At 36.5% G+C, this 20,472-nt stretch overlaps 1 protein-coding gene across 2 annotated transcripts; it reads right to left on the reverse strand.

The window, feature by feature from the left end:
* Positions 1-908: 908 nt before the first annotated feature.
* fktn (fukutin) lies at positions 909-19,701 on the reverse strand. 2 transcript variants are annotated; one of them, XM_056458859.1, is made up of 10 exons: positions 19,617-19,701; positions 18,403-18,557; positions 16,076-16,132; positions 15,514-15,714; positions 11,199-11,476; positions 10,597-10,729; positions 9,874-10,003; positions 7,698-7,831; positions 7,500-7,624; positions 909-1,516 (listed from the first exon to the last, which is right to left on the reverse strand). In XM_056458859.1, the coding sequence occupies exons 2-10, from the start codon at positions 18,502-18,504 to the stop codon at positions 1,303-1,305; spliced, it is 1,374 nt and encodes a 457-aa protein (XP_056314834.1). In that variant the 5' UTR covers positions 18,505-18,557; positions 19,617-19,701; the 3' UTR covers positions 909-1,302. The 2 variants fall into 2 exon arrangements, with proteins under 2 accessions (XP_056314834.1, XP_056314835.1); XM_056458860.1 differs by lacking the exon at positions 19,617-19,701 and adding an exon at positions 19,426-19,489.
* Between the last annotated feature and the right edge of the window lie 771 nt (positions 19,702-20,472).

The following is a 20,472-nucleotide window of genomic DNA, read 5'->3' on the forward strand; positions in this document are numbered from 1 at the left end:
CCCGCCTCTACAGTGACACCTAGTGGTAAGTTATGTATTGCTCTGGAACAGCTTCAGCAAAGAAACAGTTACGCAAATTGAGATATTACACCCCACATTCTAAATGCCTACTGGCCCAGCCGGGACTCGAACCAGCAACCTTCTTGCTGTAAGGCCACAGTGCTAACCACAGAGTGTGATGTCTGATTGGTCTTATGACATTGATCATATGAGACACAATAAATCAATGATGTATTCTGATATCCCGATGCATAACAGCAAAACTCTTAATGAGGAAAGAGCGTAAGAGAAAGGAGAGGCGCCTTCGCAAGAGGACACGGAGGACCAACAAACCAACAGAAGGAACTCTGACCTCAATGCTCAGTTTAAACATAACTCTTAGTGCATGAATGTGTAGGCACACTATGCAGCTGATAATAAAACTGCCAAATATACTCGGATGACTATGTATCTGTCTTCCCGAGGGATTTTCCCACTGTTCAAATGATATATGCTCTTTGAATGTGGAATTTAATTAAGATGTGCACCTGTGATTGATCTATGCTCTGTTTCTGAACATTGTTAATGAACCCTGTCTCCCAACACGGTCCCAGAGTTGATCGTTATCTATGCATGATGAGTATAAAAGCTGAAATGTACAAAGCAGCTTTGCACTTTCTGACTTCTCTATAGTAGTCCTCAATGGAGGATAAAGTAAAGGATTTTATTTCTGTTATTTGTTTATTCTACTTTTTCACTGGATTTTATTTTATTAATTAAAGCAGGGGTGGGCAAACTCGGTCCTGGAGGGCCGGTGTCCTGCACAGTTTAGCTCCAACTCTGATCAAACACACCTGCTTATAGATAATTAGTGATCTTGAAGACACTGATTAGCATGTTCAGGTGTGTTTGATTAGAGTTGAAGCTAAACTATGCAGGACACCGGCCCTCCAGGACAGAGTTTGCCCACCCCTGGATTAAAGTTTATTTTATTACTTATCTTCACTGGAGTGGGCATTGTCTTCATTTTCCAGAACCCATCAAGTTAACCTGTGTGGTAAAGTATGAATCTAATTTATTCTTTTGCTAAATACATTATAAAGACGATCCTTGAACTAAACTCTAGCTAAGAAATATAGTGAAGGGAGGATCCTGGTTTATCTTTGTTTAATTAGGATAATTAAATAAAGGCGATCCAGCACAAGAGCCACCAGAAAGAAACTCAGAAAGTTTATAAACACTTAAGGGTGAAGTAGATAATCATTTTAGGGGTGAACTATCCCTTTAATGTGGTCTACTAAACACTACAACTCCCATGATGCTTTAGTAAACTTGAATGACGTCATCCCATTCCCTCACAGGCCAGACGCCGTTCTCCTGGACATTAAACGGAGAGGTTTTCCAGTCCCAGGTTTTGACAGGAATGTTCCAGTCGGGTCCGTAGTTTGCCATCACGTAATCCTCCGTCTCACAGGGGACCTGAACCTTCAGCTCCATAAACTCCGTCCAGCACAGGCTAAAGCGTGGGAACACATACCTGTCAGGAAACAATAAACAGAAAATAGAGAAGTCGTTTAATGAAGAAACACACAGAAACAGGTGAATGAGTGAGCTACCGTGACAAACAATAAGACGAATCCAAATCATTTTGATGAAGTGTTGTTTGCTGTGTTTGTCGTTAGGTTAAAAGACACCATTCAATCATTTTCCTTCGGCTTAGTCCCTTTACTCATCCGTGGTCGCCACGGTGGAATGAACCGCCAACTATTCCAGCATATTTTTTACAGAGCGGATGCCCTTCCAGCTGCAACCCAGTACTGGGAAACTTCCATACACACACATTCACATATACACGCACACACACACACACGCACACACACACACACACACACACACACACACACACACACACAATGAACAATTTAGTTTATTCAATATATAGCGCATGTGTTTGGAGTGTGGGGGAAACCGGAGCACCCAGAGGAAACCCACGCCAACACAGGGAGAACATGCAAACTCCACACAGAAATGCCAACTGACCCAGCCGGGACTCAAACCAGAGACCTTCTTGCTGTGAGGTGACAGTGCTAACCACTGAGCCACCATGTAAAGGAGACCTATTATGCCCCTTTTTACAAGATGTAAATACAAGTTTCAGCTCAAAATACCACACAAATAATGCTCTAGAACTCTTTAACTATAATCATGCTCTAGAACTCTTTAATATGTAACTATAATAATGCTCTAGAACTCTTTACTATATAACTATAATAATGCTCTAGAACTCTTTAACTATAATAATGCTCTAGAACTCTTTAATATATAACTATAATAATGCTCTAGAACTCTTTAACTATAATAATGCTCTAGAACTCTTTAATATATAACTATAATAATGCTCTAGAACTCTTTACTATATAACTATAATAATGCTCTAGAACTCTTTAATATATAACTATAATAATGCTCTAGAACTCTTTACTATATAACTATAATAATGCTCTAGAACTCTTTACTATATAACTATAATAATGCTCTAGAACTCTTTAACTATATAACTATAATAATGCTCTAGAACTCTTTAACTATAATAATGCTCTAGAACTCTTTAATATATAACTATAATAATGCTCTAGAACTCTAATATATAACTATAATAATGCTCTAGAACTCTTTAATATATAACTATAATAATGCTCTAGAACTCTAATATATAACTATAATAATGCTCTAGAACTCTAATATATAACTATAATAATGCTCTAGAACTCTTTAATATATAACTATAATAATGCTCTAGAACTCTAATATATAACTATAATAATGCTCTAGAACTCTTTAATATATAACTATAATAATGCTCTAGAACTCTTTACTATATAACTATAATAATGCTCTAGAACTCTTTACTATATAACTATAATAATGCTCTAGAACTCTTTAACTATAATAATGCTCTAGAACTCTTTAACTATATAACTATAATAATGCTCTAGAACTCTTTACTATATAACTATAATAATGCTCTAGAACTCTTTAACTATAATAATGCTCTAGAACTCTTTAACTATAATAATGCTCTAGAACTCTTTACTATATAACTATAATAATGCTCTAGAACTCTTTACTATATAACTATAATAATGCTCTAGAACTCTTTAACTATAATAATGCTCTAGAACTCTTTAACTATAATAATGCTCTAGAACTCTTTAACTATAATAATGCTCTAGAACTCTTTAATATATAACTATAATAATGCTCTAGAACTCTTTAATATATAACTATAATAATGCTCTAGAACTCTTTAATATATAACTATAATAATGCTCTAGAACTCTTTAACTATAATAATGCTCTAGAACTCTTTAATATATAACTATAATAATGCTCTAGAACTCTTTACTATATAACTATAATAATGCTCTAGAACTCTTTACTATATAACTATAATGCTCTAGAACTCTTTACTATATAACTATAATAATGCTCTAGAACTCTTTACTATATAACTATAATAATGCTCTAGAACTCTTTAACTATAATAATGCTCTAGAACTCTTTAATATATAACTATAATAATGCTCTAGAACTCTAATATATAACTATAATAATGCTCTAGAACTCTTTAATATGTAACTATAATAATGCTCTAGAACTCTTTAATATATAACTATAATAATGCTCTAGAACTCTTTAATATATAACTATAATAATGCTCTAGAACTCTTTACTATATAACTATAATAATGCTCTAGAACTCTTTAACTATAATAATGCTCTAGAACTCTTTAATATATAACTATAATAATGCTCTAGAACTCTAATATATAACTATAATAATGCTCTAGAACTCTTTAATATATAACTATAATAATGCTCTAGAACTCTTTAATATATAACTATAATAATGCTCTAGAACTCTAATATATAACTATAATAATGCTCTAGAACTCTTTAACTATAATAATGCTCTAGAACTCTTTAACTATAATAATGCTCTAGAACTCTTTAATATATAACTATAATAATGCTCTAGAACTCTTTAATATATAACTATAATAATGCTCTAGAACTCTTTACTATATAACTATAATAATGCTCTAGAACTCTTTAACTATAATAATGCTCTAGAACTCTTTAATATATAACTATAATAATGCTCTAGAACTCTTTACTATATAACTATAATAATGCTCTAGAACTCTAATATATAACTATAATGCTCTAGAACTCTTTACTATATAACTATAATAATGCTCTAGAACTCTTTACTATATAACTATAATAATGCTCTAGAACTCTTTAACTATAATAATGCTCTAGAACTCTTTAATATATAACTATAATAATGCTCTAGAACTCTAATATATAACTATAATAATGCTCTAGAACTCTTTAATATGTAACTATAATAATGCTCTAGAACTCTAATATATAACTATAATAATGCTCTAGAACTCTTTAATATATAACTATAATAATGCTCTAGAACTCTTTACTATATAACTATAATAATGCTCTAGAACTCTTTAACTATAATAATGCTCTAGAACTCTTTAATATATAACTATAATAATGCTCTAGAACTCTAATATATAACTATAATAATGCTCTAGAACTCTTTACTATATAACTATAATAATGCTCTAGAACTCTTTACTATATAACTATAATAATGCTCTAGAACTCTTTACTATATAACTATAATAATGCTCTAGAACTCTTTACTATATAACTATAATAATGCTCTAGAACTCTTTAACTATAATAATGCTCTAGAACTCTTTAATATATAACTATAATAATGCTCTAGAACTCTAATATATAACTATAATAATGCTCTAGAACTCTTTACTATATAACTATAATAATGCTCTAGAACTCTTTACTATATAACTATAATAATGCTCTAGAACTCTTTACTATATAACTATAATAATGCTCTAGAACTCTTTAACTATAATAATGCTCTAGAACTCTTTAATATATAACTATAATAATGCTCTAGAACTCTAATATATAACTATAATAATGCTCTAGAACTCTTTACTATATAACTATAATAATGCTCTAGAACTCTTTACTATATAACTATAATAATGCTCTAGAACTCTTTACTATATAACTATAATAATGCTCTAGAACTCTTTACTATATAACTATAATAATGCTCTAGAACTCTTTAACTATAATAATGCTCTAGAACTCTTTAATATATAACTATAATAATGCTCTAGAACTCTAATATATAACTATAATAATGCTCTAGAACTCTTTAATATGTAACTATAATAATGCTCTAGAACTCTTTAATATATAACTATAATAATGCTCTAGAACTCTTTAATATATAACTATAATAATGCTCTAGAACTCTTTACTATATAACTATAATAATGCTCTAGAACTCTTTAACTATAATAATGCTCTAGAACTCTTTAATATATAACTATAATAATGCTCTAGAACTCTAATATATAACTATAATAATGCTCTAGAACTCTTTAATATATAACTATAATAATGCTCTAGAACTCTAATATATAACTATAATAATGCTCTAGAACTCTTTAATATGTAACTATAATAATGCTCTAGAACTCTTTAATATATAACTATAATAATGCTCTAGAACTCTTTAATATATAACTATAATAATGCTCTAGAACTCTTTAATATGTAACTATAATAATGCTCTAGAACTCTTTAATATGTAACTATAATAATGCTCTAGAACTCTTTAAACCTCTTTAAATTTCAGACTTTACAGAAGGTTATTGTCACTCATTAAGTGTCTTCATATGGACAAGTCAGGGGAACACTTCATATTTTTTTGGGGAAATATGGTTAAACAGGTGAATTTGACCACTTTTTAATCCATCTAGCGGATTTCTGGGTCTGGTGGGAGCACTTTTAGCTTAGCATAAATCATTGAATCGGATTAGACCGTTAGCATCGCACTCATAAATGTAAAAAAAATAAAATGTAAATTCCCATTTAAAGCTTGACACTTCTGTAGTTACATTGTGAGCTAAGTTGATATTATCTCAGTCTAGTCACCAAGCTGGGGACTATCGTCAGGTGCTGTGTAACTACATTGCACCTACATGCATGGGTGCAGCAGCAAATTTCCTTGATTATTACTGTGAGTATAGTTCCTAGCCGCAAGAAAATAGCGACTTTCCATTTTCCATCAGTCTTAGCACACGATGTAACTTCAGAAAAGTCAAGCTTAAAATGAGAAAATGATGGAAACTCTTTGGTCACGTTTGAGCCAGATGCTAATGGTCTAATCCGATTCAATGATCTAAGCTAAGCTAAGCTAAGAGTGCTCCCGCCAGACCCAGAGATCAGACGAATAGATTAAATAAAGGTCAAATTCACCCGTTTAACTCTGCAAAATGCTCTCAGTAATAATCAAGGAACTTTGCTGCTGTAGGCACAATGTAGTTACACAGCACCTGAAATAGTCCCCAGCAAGGCGACTAGGCCTAGAAAATACCAACTTTTCTTTTTTCTTCAGCTTAGTTCACAATGAAACTACAGAAGTGTCAAGCTTTAAATAGGAAACACTTGAGCGAGATGCTAATGCTAATAAATTTCTTCTACACTTCTAGGACAAAACACGTAGGGTTTTCTAACGACCAGTGGAAAATATTCTTACTTGCCCCATTAAAATTCAAAGACATTTGTAAACACATACTTATAAACAAATGTTACTGTAAGAACCAGAATTAAACCAAATTGGTAAATATAGTTAATAAATGTACCAATGAACAGCTTTGCATGGACAAAGGAAAATTAAGACCGGTTTAAAATGATTTAAGACCTACAACGCCATATTTCAATGAATTTAAGACTCATTAAGGGCTAAAATGTTTTTGAAATGAAGACCCTGTAGATGTGGTATTATGCTTTGATCCAAATTGTGCTGTTTTAATGACTGTCGCTTTAAATTCAAATGAGACTGTGCTCTTTTCAGAAAAGAGGGCGGAGCTACAAACGCCTGTGTGTCAGCAAAGTGGCAGATTTTACCACATGAACCAGAATCTGTGACTGTTTTTTTTTCCCTTATTGTGATGAAGTTCCTAGAGAAACGAAATATTAAATGAGGAAACAGTGGGCGTGGCTTGTTTTTTCTTCTGCGAGCTGATTGGATGTAGTAAAGTAGGTATTTCATTCAGAAAGATGGGCAAAAGGGAAGAGATGGGGAGAGTTATTACAACATTACAGACTCCTCCTCCTGCTCACCATTTCTGTTTGTTGTCAAAACTAACAGCTGAAGGGGCGTGGTTTAACATGATAGCCACGCCCAATACCTCAGACAGACCTAATCTGAGAGTTTAACTGAAAACAAACAGAAAGTGTATTTTCAGATTTCAATTAAAGATTACAAGGGCAGACTATTTTCTTTTTCTTAATGACATGCACAGATGAATTGTTCAGCACAAAACTAGCAATCCGAGCTCACAAAATCATATGATTAGTTTTGATTTCATGTGGACTTTAATACTCACTTGAACTTTCTGCCACTCTTTGCCTGCGTGCCTCCATTCCAGACCACGTCACCTTCGTCATAAAAGAAGAAGATGTCCAGTTTCACATCATTCCCTTGGAAGGAGAGCTCCAGACTGTCCTCAACCTGAAATTCAAGCAAATATAGATCGGTTTATAGACAAATAAATAAACAAACATCACTACTAAACAAACCTTACCTTCCCGAACTTGTGTTTGAGTGGGAGACCAGCCTTCTGAAATGCAGGAATGATGTCAGGCCGGTAATCTTTAATCCAAATGCCCACATCAACGTCTTTACTGTAGGGTATGATATTACATTGCCTGTACCAACCTGTGGAAGAGGAGGATGAGAAGAAAGAGTTACTCAATTTAAATAAACCAATAATAACAAGAGCAACAGAACCCACTGCATGCAATAGTGTATTCATTCATTTTCCTTCGGCTTAGTCCATTATTTATCAGGGGTCACCACTGCAGAATGAACCACCAACTATTCCAGCATATGTTATACACAGTGGATGCCCTTCCAACCGCAACCCAGTACTGGGACCCACGCCAACAAGGGGAGAACATGCAAGCTCCATAAAGAAATGCCAACTGGCCCAGCCGGGACTCGAACCAGCGACCTTCTTGCTGTGAGGCCAGTGCTTACCACTGAGCCACCGCGCCACCCAAGAATAAAGGTCAATACTATAAAAATCTCTCTCAAAACAAGAGAGACTGACTCTATGAATCAAAGCAGCGACTTAGGATGGTGTTGCTAAAGCCATGCTCTGTTTCAGATGCTGGAATATTTAATCAAGGAGTTGAATGAAGCTGAAGAGACAGTTAGCAAGTAGCAAATGCTAGTTATTGTTACTTGTTGAGTATCTTCATATGGACAAGTTAAAGGAACACTCCATATTTTTTTGGAAATATGTTAATTTTACAGAGTTAAACAGGTGAATTTGACCATTTTTAAATCCATTGAGGTGATCTGGGCCTGCACTTTTAGCTTAGCTTAGCATAAATCACTGAATCGGATTAGACCATTAGCATGTTGTTAAAAATGTCAAAAAAGAAGTGTTTCCCATTTCAAGGTTGAAACTCCTATAGTTACATTGTAAACTAAAACTGATGAAAAGTTGATATTATCTAGGCCTATTCACCTCGCTGGATGCTGTGTAACTACATGCATGGATGGTACGGCAGCTAAGTTTCTTGATTATTACTGAGAGTGTAGTTGCTAGCCATGTCAGCCTAGAAATTAGCAATATTCTACACAATTTAACTGCATAAGAGTCACGCTTTAAATGGGAAACACTTCTTTTTTGACATTTTTAACAAGATGCTAACGGTCTAATCCGATTCAATGATTTATGCTAAGCTAAGCTAAAAGTGCTCCCGCCAAACCCAGATATTGGCTAAATGTTTTTTTTGTCAGCATTAGTTCACAATGAAAGTACAGACGTGTCAAAGTCTGAATAGGAAACACTCCTTTTTGACATTTTTTTTCGAGATGCTAATCGTCTAATCCGATTCAATTAACTATGCTAAGCTAAGAGTGCTCCCGCCAGACCCTAAAATCAGCTGAATGGATATAAAAATGGTTAAATTCACCTGTTTACCTCTGTAAAATGAACATATTTCCAAATAGATATGCAGCGTTCCTTTAACTTGCTCCCACTAGACTCAGATTTACTGAATAGATTGAAAAATGATAAAACACAACTGTTTAACTCTGTAAAATGCTCTCAGTAGGCCTAAATAATATCAACTTTTCATTTTTCGTCAGTTTTAGTTCGTGATGTAACTACAGAAGTGACAAGCTTTAAATAGGAAACACACTTATTTTTTAATTTTTTTTTACATTTTTGAGTGAGATGCTAACGGTCTAATCCGATTCAATCATTTATGCTAAGCTAAGCTAAAAGTGCTCCCTCCAGACCCAGAAATCGGCTGAATGGATTTAAAAATGATCAAATTCACCCGTTTATTCATCATTATTCATTCATTCATTTTCTTTTCGCTTAGTCCCTTTATTAATCTTGGGTCGCCACAGCTGAATGAACCGCCAACTTATCCAGCATATGTTTTACGCAGCGGATGCCCTTCCAACTGCTTAATGACCATATTAAAAAAAAAAATCCGGAGTGTTACTTTGATTTATCCATATGAAGGTACTTAACGAGTAACAATAACTAACATTTGCTACTTGCTAACTCTCTCTTCAGCTTCATTCAACACCATGATAAAACATTCTTGGATCTGAAACAGTAGAGCACGGCTTTAGCAATACCAACCAAACTCACTGGTTTAATTCATAGGGACAGTCTCTCTTGTTTTGAGAGAGATTTTTAATCAAAATCAAATTATATTTGGAGAGTTTCTCACCCAGACAGGTTCCACTGCTGAGCCAAAAAGGCACTCTGAGGGTAAAGAGGACTCTGGATGTGAGATGAAGCAGACTTTTGGCCCTCATCCTGAAGTCCACGGCCTCCGGAGAGGTGTCTTCTGGATACAGCTGCACAACATTATATTTAACACACAACTGAATAGACATGCAATGCGTAAATAAGCAGAAAAGCAGGCACATTAAGCTCTTTAAAGGTCCCATGAAATGGAAAGGAAGTTTTTTTTATTTGTTAGTATCAGTATTGTTAGCTTTGAGGACATCTATTAGCTAGTGTGCTCAAAAACTGTGACAAAATTCACATTTAGAAAATATAAAACAGATATAAACACATAAAGCCAGCAGTTTGTCACTTCCACCTAAATGGATTAACAGTTTTATTCACGTCACCTCATACCTCATTTTCTCATCAAATCTTCTGACCAATCAAATGCTCTCTAGTATCTAACATGCCCCGCCCCCTTCTTCTCATTTGCTTTTCCTTTGATGCACTCGAGCTCAACCACTCTCACTGGCGGAGCTGTGAGAAAAGCACTATTGGTTGTTGTTTTTTTTAAAGGGGGAGGAGCTACTCTATGTCCCACCCTCTCTTCATGTTTCGGTTGAGATTACGTCAAACATCGAATATAAAAATGCACACTTCAAAGCACTTCACAGGAGCTTTCAGCATCTAGAGTTGTGCTAATATTGTCACACAGCAGTACCTGGAAGAAAGCCTTTGCTTCTCTGCTGCGACACTCCAGAAAGCGACTGCTGGAATATTCATGGAGGAAACCGGAGAAGTTTTTGGGAATTCTTACATCAAGTCCATCAAGAGTGGTCAGGATGAGCTCCGGCCTGGAGAAGACATCAAAATAAAGACTTAATATTCATTCATTCATTCATTCATTTTCCTTCGGCTTAGTCCCTTTATTCATCAGGGGTCGCCACAGCGGAATGAACCGCCAACTTATCCAGCATGTTTTGCGCAGCCGATGCCCTTCCAGCTGCAACCCAGTTCTGGGAAACACCCATACACACTCATTCACACACACACACACACACACTTTAGCTTATCCTATTCCCCTATAGTGCATGTGTTTGGGGGAAACCGGAGCACCCGGAGGAAACCCAGACTAACACGGGGAAAACATGCAAACTCCACACAGAAATGCCTACTGAATCAGCCAGGACTCGAACCAGCGACCTTGCTGCTGTGAGGAGAAAGTGCTAACCACTTTTATACTTGAAACAGAGATGAATAACATGCTTCTGAACTTTTACATTTCCTTACATCTGTGTGTGGTTTATAGATTAAAGCCGTTACCTGTCATAAGCCCCAGCGTGATGACCGTAGTCCAGTTTCCCGAAGGGTGCGAAAGTCCTGTCCAAACTGGCGGTGAGTCTGAGCGGGCCGTGCCAGAGATATTTCCCGCTGCGCTCGTACAGCATGACCACATGCACCACACGCCCGTTAAAGCGGAACAGGAAGTGCAGCGGGATTTCTTTAGCAGTCAGATCATCCATGCTGACCAGTCGAGGGTCTTTCCCATGAATCTCCAGCAGCTCCAGACCGCGCTCAGAGGCTGCGTCCAGGAGAGCCGCCTGCACAAGCACACAAATATCAGTCACCTATCATTGTGCTAGAGAATTAGTAGAGATGTTCAAAGATCTGAATATTGAATACTGCGAACATACAAATTTGTTTCTGCGAACATCCTTTTCTTTTGTATGATCCCATATATTAACCAAGCATACTTCTTCCTTACCGTGTGGCATACTTCTTAGAAAGAACTGACAAGAGGGAAATAGCAGAATAAAAATAGTGTGGTGGGCCTTGCTCCAGACTTCTGTCTAACAAGGAGTCAATACATATCACAAGGCACTGGATGCTTGTACAAGTTCATGTAGTGTGTCACACAGCTCTAAGTGAAGTGAAATATCCAGCTAAGGCTTAAATCTGTAAGTGTACAGTATTTAAAACTATTGATTCATCTATAAAAGAGTCGACTCAGTGCTTCAAACGAGTCGTCTTGATAACGAGTCATTAGGTGTTTCGTGATGACGCGGCTACGAAACACAAGTAGTTGCGCGCTCAAACCTGGGACATTTGAAACCTGTGGCCCCGCCCACTAACACAGAAAAAAGATACACGTGTGTGTGTGTGTGTGTGTGTGTGTTGTGCAGGGCCGGTTCAGCAAGCTGAACTGCCGCTCTAGGCAAAGGACGATCACGCTGCCCTCAACCTGAAAGTTTTCGTTGAAAACGAAAGTGACCCGTAAGCAAAGTGATGATTGGGGGTGTCGCAAATATAACGGAGGACGCGGGTGGTGAGGGAGGTGTCGCGGACGTCGCCCTCTCTATTCTGCCGCCCTAGGCGCGGATATAACTGGTGAGGATGCGGGTGGCGAGGGAGCTGTCGCGGACGCCACCCTGTCTATTCTGCAGCCCTAGGCGGCCGGCTAGGTCGCCTCTATGGACGCGCCGGCCCTGGTGTTGTGTCTTCTAAGGAGGAGGTGTTTGTGTGTGTGTGTGTGTGTGTGTGTGTGTGTCTGTGTGAAAAGAGCAGGTAGACTGTGACGGGCTAGGAGATCTCCTCGCCAGTTCTTGGAGTTTTTGCTCAATAAAATAGTTAGTCGTCTGTTTTTTTTTTAAGTCCATCGTCTGTATTTACATTCACCCACTGGCAGCCAAAATCCACACCTTACACTATAAAGCGTGTGTGCACTGTGACTACTTTTATATTGTTGATTAGCTGCTGGCCATTTCACTCTGTCTCGTGCTGAAGGCTGTCAGTTTCGACCAATCGCAGCAGGCTGTCATCGGTCCAATCAGCGCAGATTAGCTTCGCGCTGAGGAGGGGTTTGGGAACAAATGAATCGCTGAACGATTCATATGGGAGTCGCTGGGATAATTAGGTAAAAATAAATGCGGATTATAAGACCATGAAAGTGTTGTTTGACCTTGCAAGCATATTAGACTGTTGTTGGAGACCCTTACAACCTAAATATGACCCTATTTCATGTATAATATGGGCTCTTTAAAGATGCACTTAACTGTTATGCTGGTATGCAGAGAAGGGTTGCAGAAAGAGGAAGTATGTTTGGGTGCAACAGCCAAAGGACTGCAGAATGACTGATAAGTAGGCCCACACGGAATCTGTACATGCAGAAATCCGCAGATGTTTAGCCCATCGTTAATTCTGTTTATTTACTGGAGTAAATGTGTGTAAATCTATATTTATTCAGTTTTTACATTAATTTCAGTAATATTATTGACTAATATGAAAATGTTCATCTGATTTATGTACAATACAGTTTGTACAGTAATATTCTCTGTCTTTTAGTAGAGATATTATATGAGAGACTTGCTTTGTTTACCAAATAAAGTGGATCTAATTGGATTTGCATTTTAAACTTTAAATAAAAGTTAAAAAGATATTATTTTTTATTTCATATATTAAGGTTTTAGTTGTAAGGCTTGAAGCTTACGCTGCTATTCTGAACCAATCATCGGAAACAGAAAGCAGTTGAAGGATTGCGTGTTTAAATCCATTACTTATCTGACTCCATTGTAATTAATCTGACTCCAGTTATCATCATTGATAAAGAGAAAGAATCTCAACGCCTTAAAGCAGGCAAAGTTGTTTATTAAGTTACATGTTTAAATACACAGACAGTAGAATGAACATACTGTATAAAGAAACAGCTGTAACATATGAACTGCTGTGTAACAAAGACAGTGAAACTGCCTTTGTTAGCATATGAGGCTACGCACCGGTGTGCAGAAGAGGCAGAGTAAAAGCCATTCTCCCAAATCAACAGTTACCTTTCCTTATTATACCCCGAGCAAAGCATTGTCAAACATGAGTGAAAACCAACCCCCAAAACCAGCTGAACATGAGTGCAAAGTTGAGGAGATAAAGTGGGGGAGAAGAACAACATACTCTCCTCAGGCCATTACTCAACAATAGTAAATATATTGTATATTTAAATACAATCAATCAGTGTCTCTGTTGATTTCATCACTACAACGCTAGTCATAAACTGTCAAATGACACCAAACATGACAAAGTTATATGAAGGAAGATAACAAGCAGATTAATTGTGTATAGTGAAAAGCACATGGTTACTATAAGCAAATGGCAGAGATGTGTATTGGAGCTGTGATGAACTCTGCCACGCCAGGAGGACCCATCCCATTCTTGGAATGTTTCAGTAGTCCTTCATTAGCATAGAAGGAATAGTATAGAATATTTTCTCCGCTTGCATAGTTATGATACTCCCAAAATAATTCAGCAGATTTTGACCAAAATTCTCAGCAGAAATAGCAAAAAATATCCGCAGATTCCGACTGACCTTACTGATACATAACGTTACACCAAAACTCCACCTGTTAATATCAGTTGTGTATATATGCTGGAGTCACGGAAATGCATTGTATTGTTTAAATGCAAATACAATTCCTGTATTGCATTGGGGTAACGTAACCCAGAGCGCTGTCCTCGAATTATTCATTTGTATCTAATAAATTACTAAAATTTCTGACATTGAAGAAAGCCCTCTCCTGAGCTTTTCTTCTATGAAACATGCTTGCAATTTGCTAGATATTCCAACACTAACATACTTAACTACGGCCCTCCATCTGTCACAACAAACAGAAATGGTGAGCAGGAGGAGTCTGTAAGGTTGTAATAACTCTCCCCAAACGCTTTTCCCCATCTTTCTGAATGAAACACCTACTTTACTACATCCAATCAGCTCGCAGTAGAAAAAAAATCTCAGAAAACATATTTCTATAGGTGCTGTTGACTTGAAATGTTCACCGCCCGTTGATAGCAACCAAAGAAATCAAAATATGCAAAGAAAACAAATCTAATTAATTCACAAATGAAGTTATGTGTAATAAAATGAAATAACGCAGGGAAAAACGTACTGAACACATGAAGAAAGGGAGGGTTAGAAAGGCAGTTAAAGCCCAGACAGCAGCTGAAATCTCTCAGTAGTTCTTCAGCAACCCTCTGCCCTTCCTCAGTGTAAATCAATATCATCCGCTTCAGTCCAACATCTACATTAGCAGGAGGATGAAGAGGAAACCAGGGTGGACATTTCAGCAAGACAATGATCCAAAACACAGCCGAGGAGACTCTCAGATGCTTTCAGAGAAAGAAAATCAAGCTATAGAATGGCCCAGCCAATCACCTGATCCGAATCCAATAGAGAATACAAAATAAAGCTCAGATTTGATAGACGAGACCCACAGAACCATCCAGGTTTTGACACTCTGTTGAAGTCTGTGAGAAACTCTCACCTGATCAATACATGAGACTTCATTCTCCATGAGAGGAGTCTTTAAGCTGCCAGGACCAAAAAAGCCTTGTATATAAAGTGTTAACCACATTTCAGTAGTTCAGAGCTTTCTCCTTCTGTCATTTCATTGTTATTACACACAACTCATTCTTCAGATTTGTTAGTTTTGTTTTATTTTTAAGTTTGTATTGTTTGTGTTTTTACCAAAATCTGCTTCAATTCCAGGTCAACAGCTCCTTTAGAAGATGTTCACATTGCGATATCGATGTTGAAACCATATATTGTGCGGCCTTTACTTCATGCAAGACAAAATGACGGTATTGATTTGCTCACGTCATATTTCCAGAGGTTTCCGAGCAGCGCAAAGCTGGTGAAGTCTCTGTGAGTGCAGAGGAAGCTGCAGTGCGGATCCTTCAGCTGACTGTCCCTGTACAGAGCGGCATCCTGGGACAGCAGAGCCAGAGAGACCGTGTCCACCAGAAACACCGGCAGCTTAAACTTGTGGACCAGACCCAGAAACCTCTTCAGGAGATGCTGGAATAAACACAAACACACATCTGATTACTCACTTACTTTATTTACTCGCTGACAATATCTTCAGCAGGTGAAACTCTAACAGCAGATGGCTGCTTCTCACTCAGGGCTGTTTATGCTAATGAGGGAGAGATGAAAACCAGTGGGCGGGGCTTTCCCTCTCTGATGCAAAGGGAGAATGCCAATCAAAGTGTTTCTGCAGGCTGTTTTTATCAAGTGTAATTATAAAAAAATATAATTAATAAATGTTTACCATTAGAAGCTGGATATATTCACACTGCTGACACACAACTGTGTTTAAACCCCTTATAAAAGTGATTTCTGCATAATAGGTCCCCTTCAAAATACACTTTTGACTCACCCAATGTGCATCTTTCCCAGACAGATATCCTTTATTATTCAAGACGTTAAAGCCATTCTGCAGTCGAAGAAAGAACATTATTTTAGAGCAGCAGTAATTAAAGCATTGCAATAATGAGAAATACAGACTAATAGAACTTATACATACAATGCAAGTGCAATAAGCCAAAATGTATAACAAGAACTACTTATTAAAAATAATGTCACAATATGAAAATGCATATAAAATAAATACTAGAGTTTCTGAATCATGCTTTAGTTAGGTACTCGAATTATAGGGCATGTTATATTAAAATACACCACAGTTTACTGTAGTAAAACCTACAGTACACTACTGACACTAAATCGTCTGCCATTCTCTTTTTGTAAATTCAACTACTCTCATTCTCCTCGCGTGATAAATTTATTTATTACATATTAACTTATCAACTCATGGCTATTTCGTGGCCAAATGGATATACATTAAAATATTACATGATAAAAACAAATTCGTATTATACTAAAAAAGTTACTTGGACAAATATATTAAAATATAAATAGATAGATGATAAATAGATGATAAAATTCACAAAAAAAATAAAATATTCAAAGTTAAATATGATTTTTCAGTTCTATTTTTGATAAAAAAAAAATGTAACTCTTCCTGGTGGTAACTTTTTAAAAATGTCCATCAAAGTACTCTCAAAAGTAAATGAAACATGGCACATTGTAGCTAAAGTATGTGCAGATTTTAATTATAGTGCATGCTCTCGTCTTAAGTTAATTACTTAGAATTATATTTTCCATTTAATTCAAATAAATATTTAATAAAAAACGAATAATTAAAAATAAATAAATAAAAATGTGGGGACGATGTCACGGTGAAAAAGTGATGTCACTGGTGTTGCGTCTTAAAACCGGTAACATTGTCAACACCGCCTATCGTGGCAAGCCTACTACACCAGGGTTCATACACATTTTTACTATTGAAATTCCATGACTTTTCAATGACTTTTCCAAAACTTTAAGGTAAATATTCATGATCTTGTTTCGTGTAATGTCTACATACACATGGTAAATAAGAAAAAAATGCACGTTTAAATTTATTACAGCATATCAAAAAATATGCGACAATTCATGTAGATTATATTTATTTTTATATCTGTAAAAAAGTTTTGAATTTTATAATGTTGGCTTGTGTTTTCACAAGACTTGAGATTAGTACAAATTAGCGCTTACCTCTGCAGTTAGATATTGTTTCTGGACACGACACTCAAAATGCCTCTTGAATTACGGTGAAAGCAAGTAAAAGAGGCGAAGCTAAAATAGCTTTAGATTTTTTAAGTCGTTGCTTTTTCCCCAGTTTATTTTGTTGGAGTTTAATCATCAAATATAGTGTTAAATAAGTCAAGTTAATCTCAAATATATTCAAGCACACAGACAATTGTTAAAAAAAAAAATGTTCATCCAATTAAAATTTTAAATAATAATAATAATAATAATAATAATAATAATAATTCCCGTAATTCTGATAAGTAGCCCAAACCATGTCAGCAAATGCAGATTTTTACATCAGATTTTTACACACAGATCTAATGTTTGCGCATGCCGTGTTCATGACTGGCAGAGGTAAAAACAAATGCTCGATCAAAACTTTAAAATCCTGAATCAATATTGGAGTTACTTTTGCAGAAAATCAAGAGTTAATTAAGGGAGCCAATCACTCAAAACCCTTATTGAGGTAAAGTCGGTTTTATATTCACATATTCTGACTTTCTCCTTAATAATATTTCAGAAAAGTATTGTTTGCAAATGCTAAATAATGGAATTATATTAGCAGCCGATGACTATCAAAGCACAACATTGTTCACTGTCAATTGAATAGTGCTGTTGTTTTGAAGTCACACTTACATGTGATTCCAGACCGAATATTCAAAGTACCATGGTAAACAATATAGGGAGCATGTAACAAGTTGTTACTGAATGAATGTGCAAATATAAAACCAACTTTACCTTAGTTACCCCCCCTGTAATCCGCACATGGGCGTAGCGGACATTTTAAAAGTAGGGGGGATGGCTGTATGAGATCATATGTTCATATAGTTATTAATCACCTGTTTCTAAATTGTATGTCTCTAAAAGTGAGGGGGACGGATCCCCCCGTCACCCCTGGTTGCTACGCCCCTGAATCCGCAGGTATTTACAACAATTTATGTGAACTCACTATGGAAGCAATATTAGTGCATTACAGATTAAATATTTTATCCTGAAGGTCAAAATAACCTTTTATGAAAATAATGAATGTTATTTATCCCAGAGCAGTGAAATGTTGCAGGTTTTTCTCTTCACCTTTGCAGCGGACAGTCTGTAGTTGTAGAGCTGGAAGAGCAGAAACACAGAGCTGACTGCTATGAGGAGGGTCAACACAAACGTCCTGTTTAATCTGGCCATTAGAGCGACCTGACACACACAGCAGCCTCATATCTGTGCTCAGAAAAACGCATCTGAAAACACAAACACATAATATAGGACATACACTCACCGGCCACTTTATTAGGTACACCTGTCCAACTGCTTGTTAATGCAATTTTCTAATCAGCCAATCACACGGCAGCAACTCAACGCATTTAGGCATGTAGACATGGTCAAGACGATCTGCTGCAGTTCAAAGCGAGCATCAGAATGGGGGAGAAAGGGGATTTAAATGACTTTGAACGTGGTGTGGTTGTTGGTGCCAGACAAGCTTGTCTAAGCATTTCAGAAATGCTAATCTACTGGGATTTTCATGCACAACCATCTCTAGGGCTTACAAAGAATGGTCAGAAAACGAGAAAATCTGCAGAAGAGCAGGGAACTGAGGCTACAATTCACACAGGCTCACCAAAACTGGACAATAGAAGATTGGGGAAATTTAGGGTCAACCATATGAAAACATGGATCCATCCTGCCTTGTATCAACGGTTCAGGCTGCTTGTGGTGGTGTAATGGTGAGGGGGATATTTTCTTGGCACATGATGTGCCCATTAGTACCAATTGAGCATTGTGTCAACACCACAGCCTTCTTGAGTATTGTTGCTGACCATGTCCATCCCTTTATGACCACAGGGTACCCATCTTCTAATGGCTACTTGCTGCAGGATAACACACCATGTCATAAAGCACCAATCATCTCAGACTGGTTTCTTGAACATGAAAGAGTTCACTGTACTCAAATGGCCTTCACATTCACCAGAACTCAATCCAATAGAGCACCTTTGGGATTTGGTGGAACGGGAGATTCACATCATGGATGTGCAGCCGACAAAGGTGCAGCAACTGCCTGATGCTATCATGTCAATATGGAGCAAAATCTCTGAGGAATATTTCCAGTACCTTGTTGAATCTACGCCACGAAGGATTAAAGCAGTTCTGAAGGCAAAAGGGGATCCAACCCGGTAAGGTGTACCTTATAAAGTGGCCGGTGAGTGTATATATAACGTTTAAGGATAGTGGCACATTCGGCACTCGTATAAATTAGCGTGCGTACAACAAATAAGACACAATTAATTGCTTTTGCAACTTACCAGGAGCAGGAGAACGAAGAATATACGTTTAATCTCGGTCATTTATACATGTCTGTTTATGTTCTCAGATTCACCGCACGCAGTCTGGTACGGTGGGCGAGATTGGACAGAGATCTGTAAAACGCGTTGCGAAAATAGACCATACTGGCGAGAAGCGAGCCTCAAAAAGCGCATCGTAGCCACACATAAATAAGAAGCTCGTGAATGCTGAATAAATAGTATTATTTTATACAAAACAACACTTCACTTCAGAAAAATAAATAAATACATAACACAAATACAGCCATTACAGAGGAAAGACTTCTTCATCAGTGATGTTTTCAAAATATTTATCAAAATAAACATAATGAAGCGATTTAACAAATACGTCAATTTAATTAAATGCGCCCCCAATCAACATACTGAAATAAAAGTCCCAGCATTCATTCATTTTCCTTCGGCTTAGTCCCTTTATTCATCAGGGGTGCAAAACACTGAGCCACCGTGTCACCAGTCCCAGCAAGTAATTTATTTAATTCTTCTGTTGAACACAAAACAAACCACGGTATTCTGAGGATTGTTGTAAAAAGTAAACATATCTGCATACTATAATTCCCCCTGCTGCAGCCATGGCAAGGTAGCGAATTATACTGCTGGAATTATAGTATAGTTCCTAAACATTTTGGCCTATATAATAGCAACTATTCCTTTTCCGTGAGTCATAGTACACGATGTAACTACAAAAGAGTCAAGCTTTATTGACTATTTGTTTAGCAAGATGCTAATGGTCCAATCCAATCAATTATTTATGCTAAGCTAAGCTAAAAGTGCTCCCGCCGGACCCAGAGATCGGCTCAATGGATTAAAAAATGGTAAA

The sequence above is a fragment of the Danio aesculapii genome, chromosome 5, assembly GCF_903798145.1.
Source record: "Danio aesculapii chromosome 5, fDanAes4.1, whole genome shotgun sequence".
NCBI lineage: Eukaryota > Metazoa > Chordata > Actinopteri > Cypriniformes > Danionidae > Danio > Danio aesculapii.

Excerpts from the sequence above, each read along its gene's own strand:
- fktn (XM_056458859.1), bottom strand. The coding sequence starts at position 18,504 with ATGGCCAGATTAAACAGGACGTTTGTGTTGACCCTCCTCATAGCAGTC. Across the intron at positions 7,625-7,697 it reads TCAAACACAAGTTCGGGAAG|GTTGAGGACAGTCTGGAGCT; the intron begins GTAAGGTTTGTT and ends CTTGAATTTCAG. Across the intron at positions 1,517-7,499 it reads AAGAGTGGCAGAAAGTTCAA|GTATGTGTTCCCACGCTTTA; the intron begins GTGAGTATTAAA and ends GTTTCCTGACAG.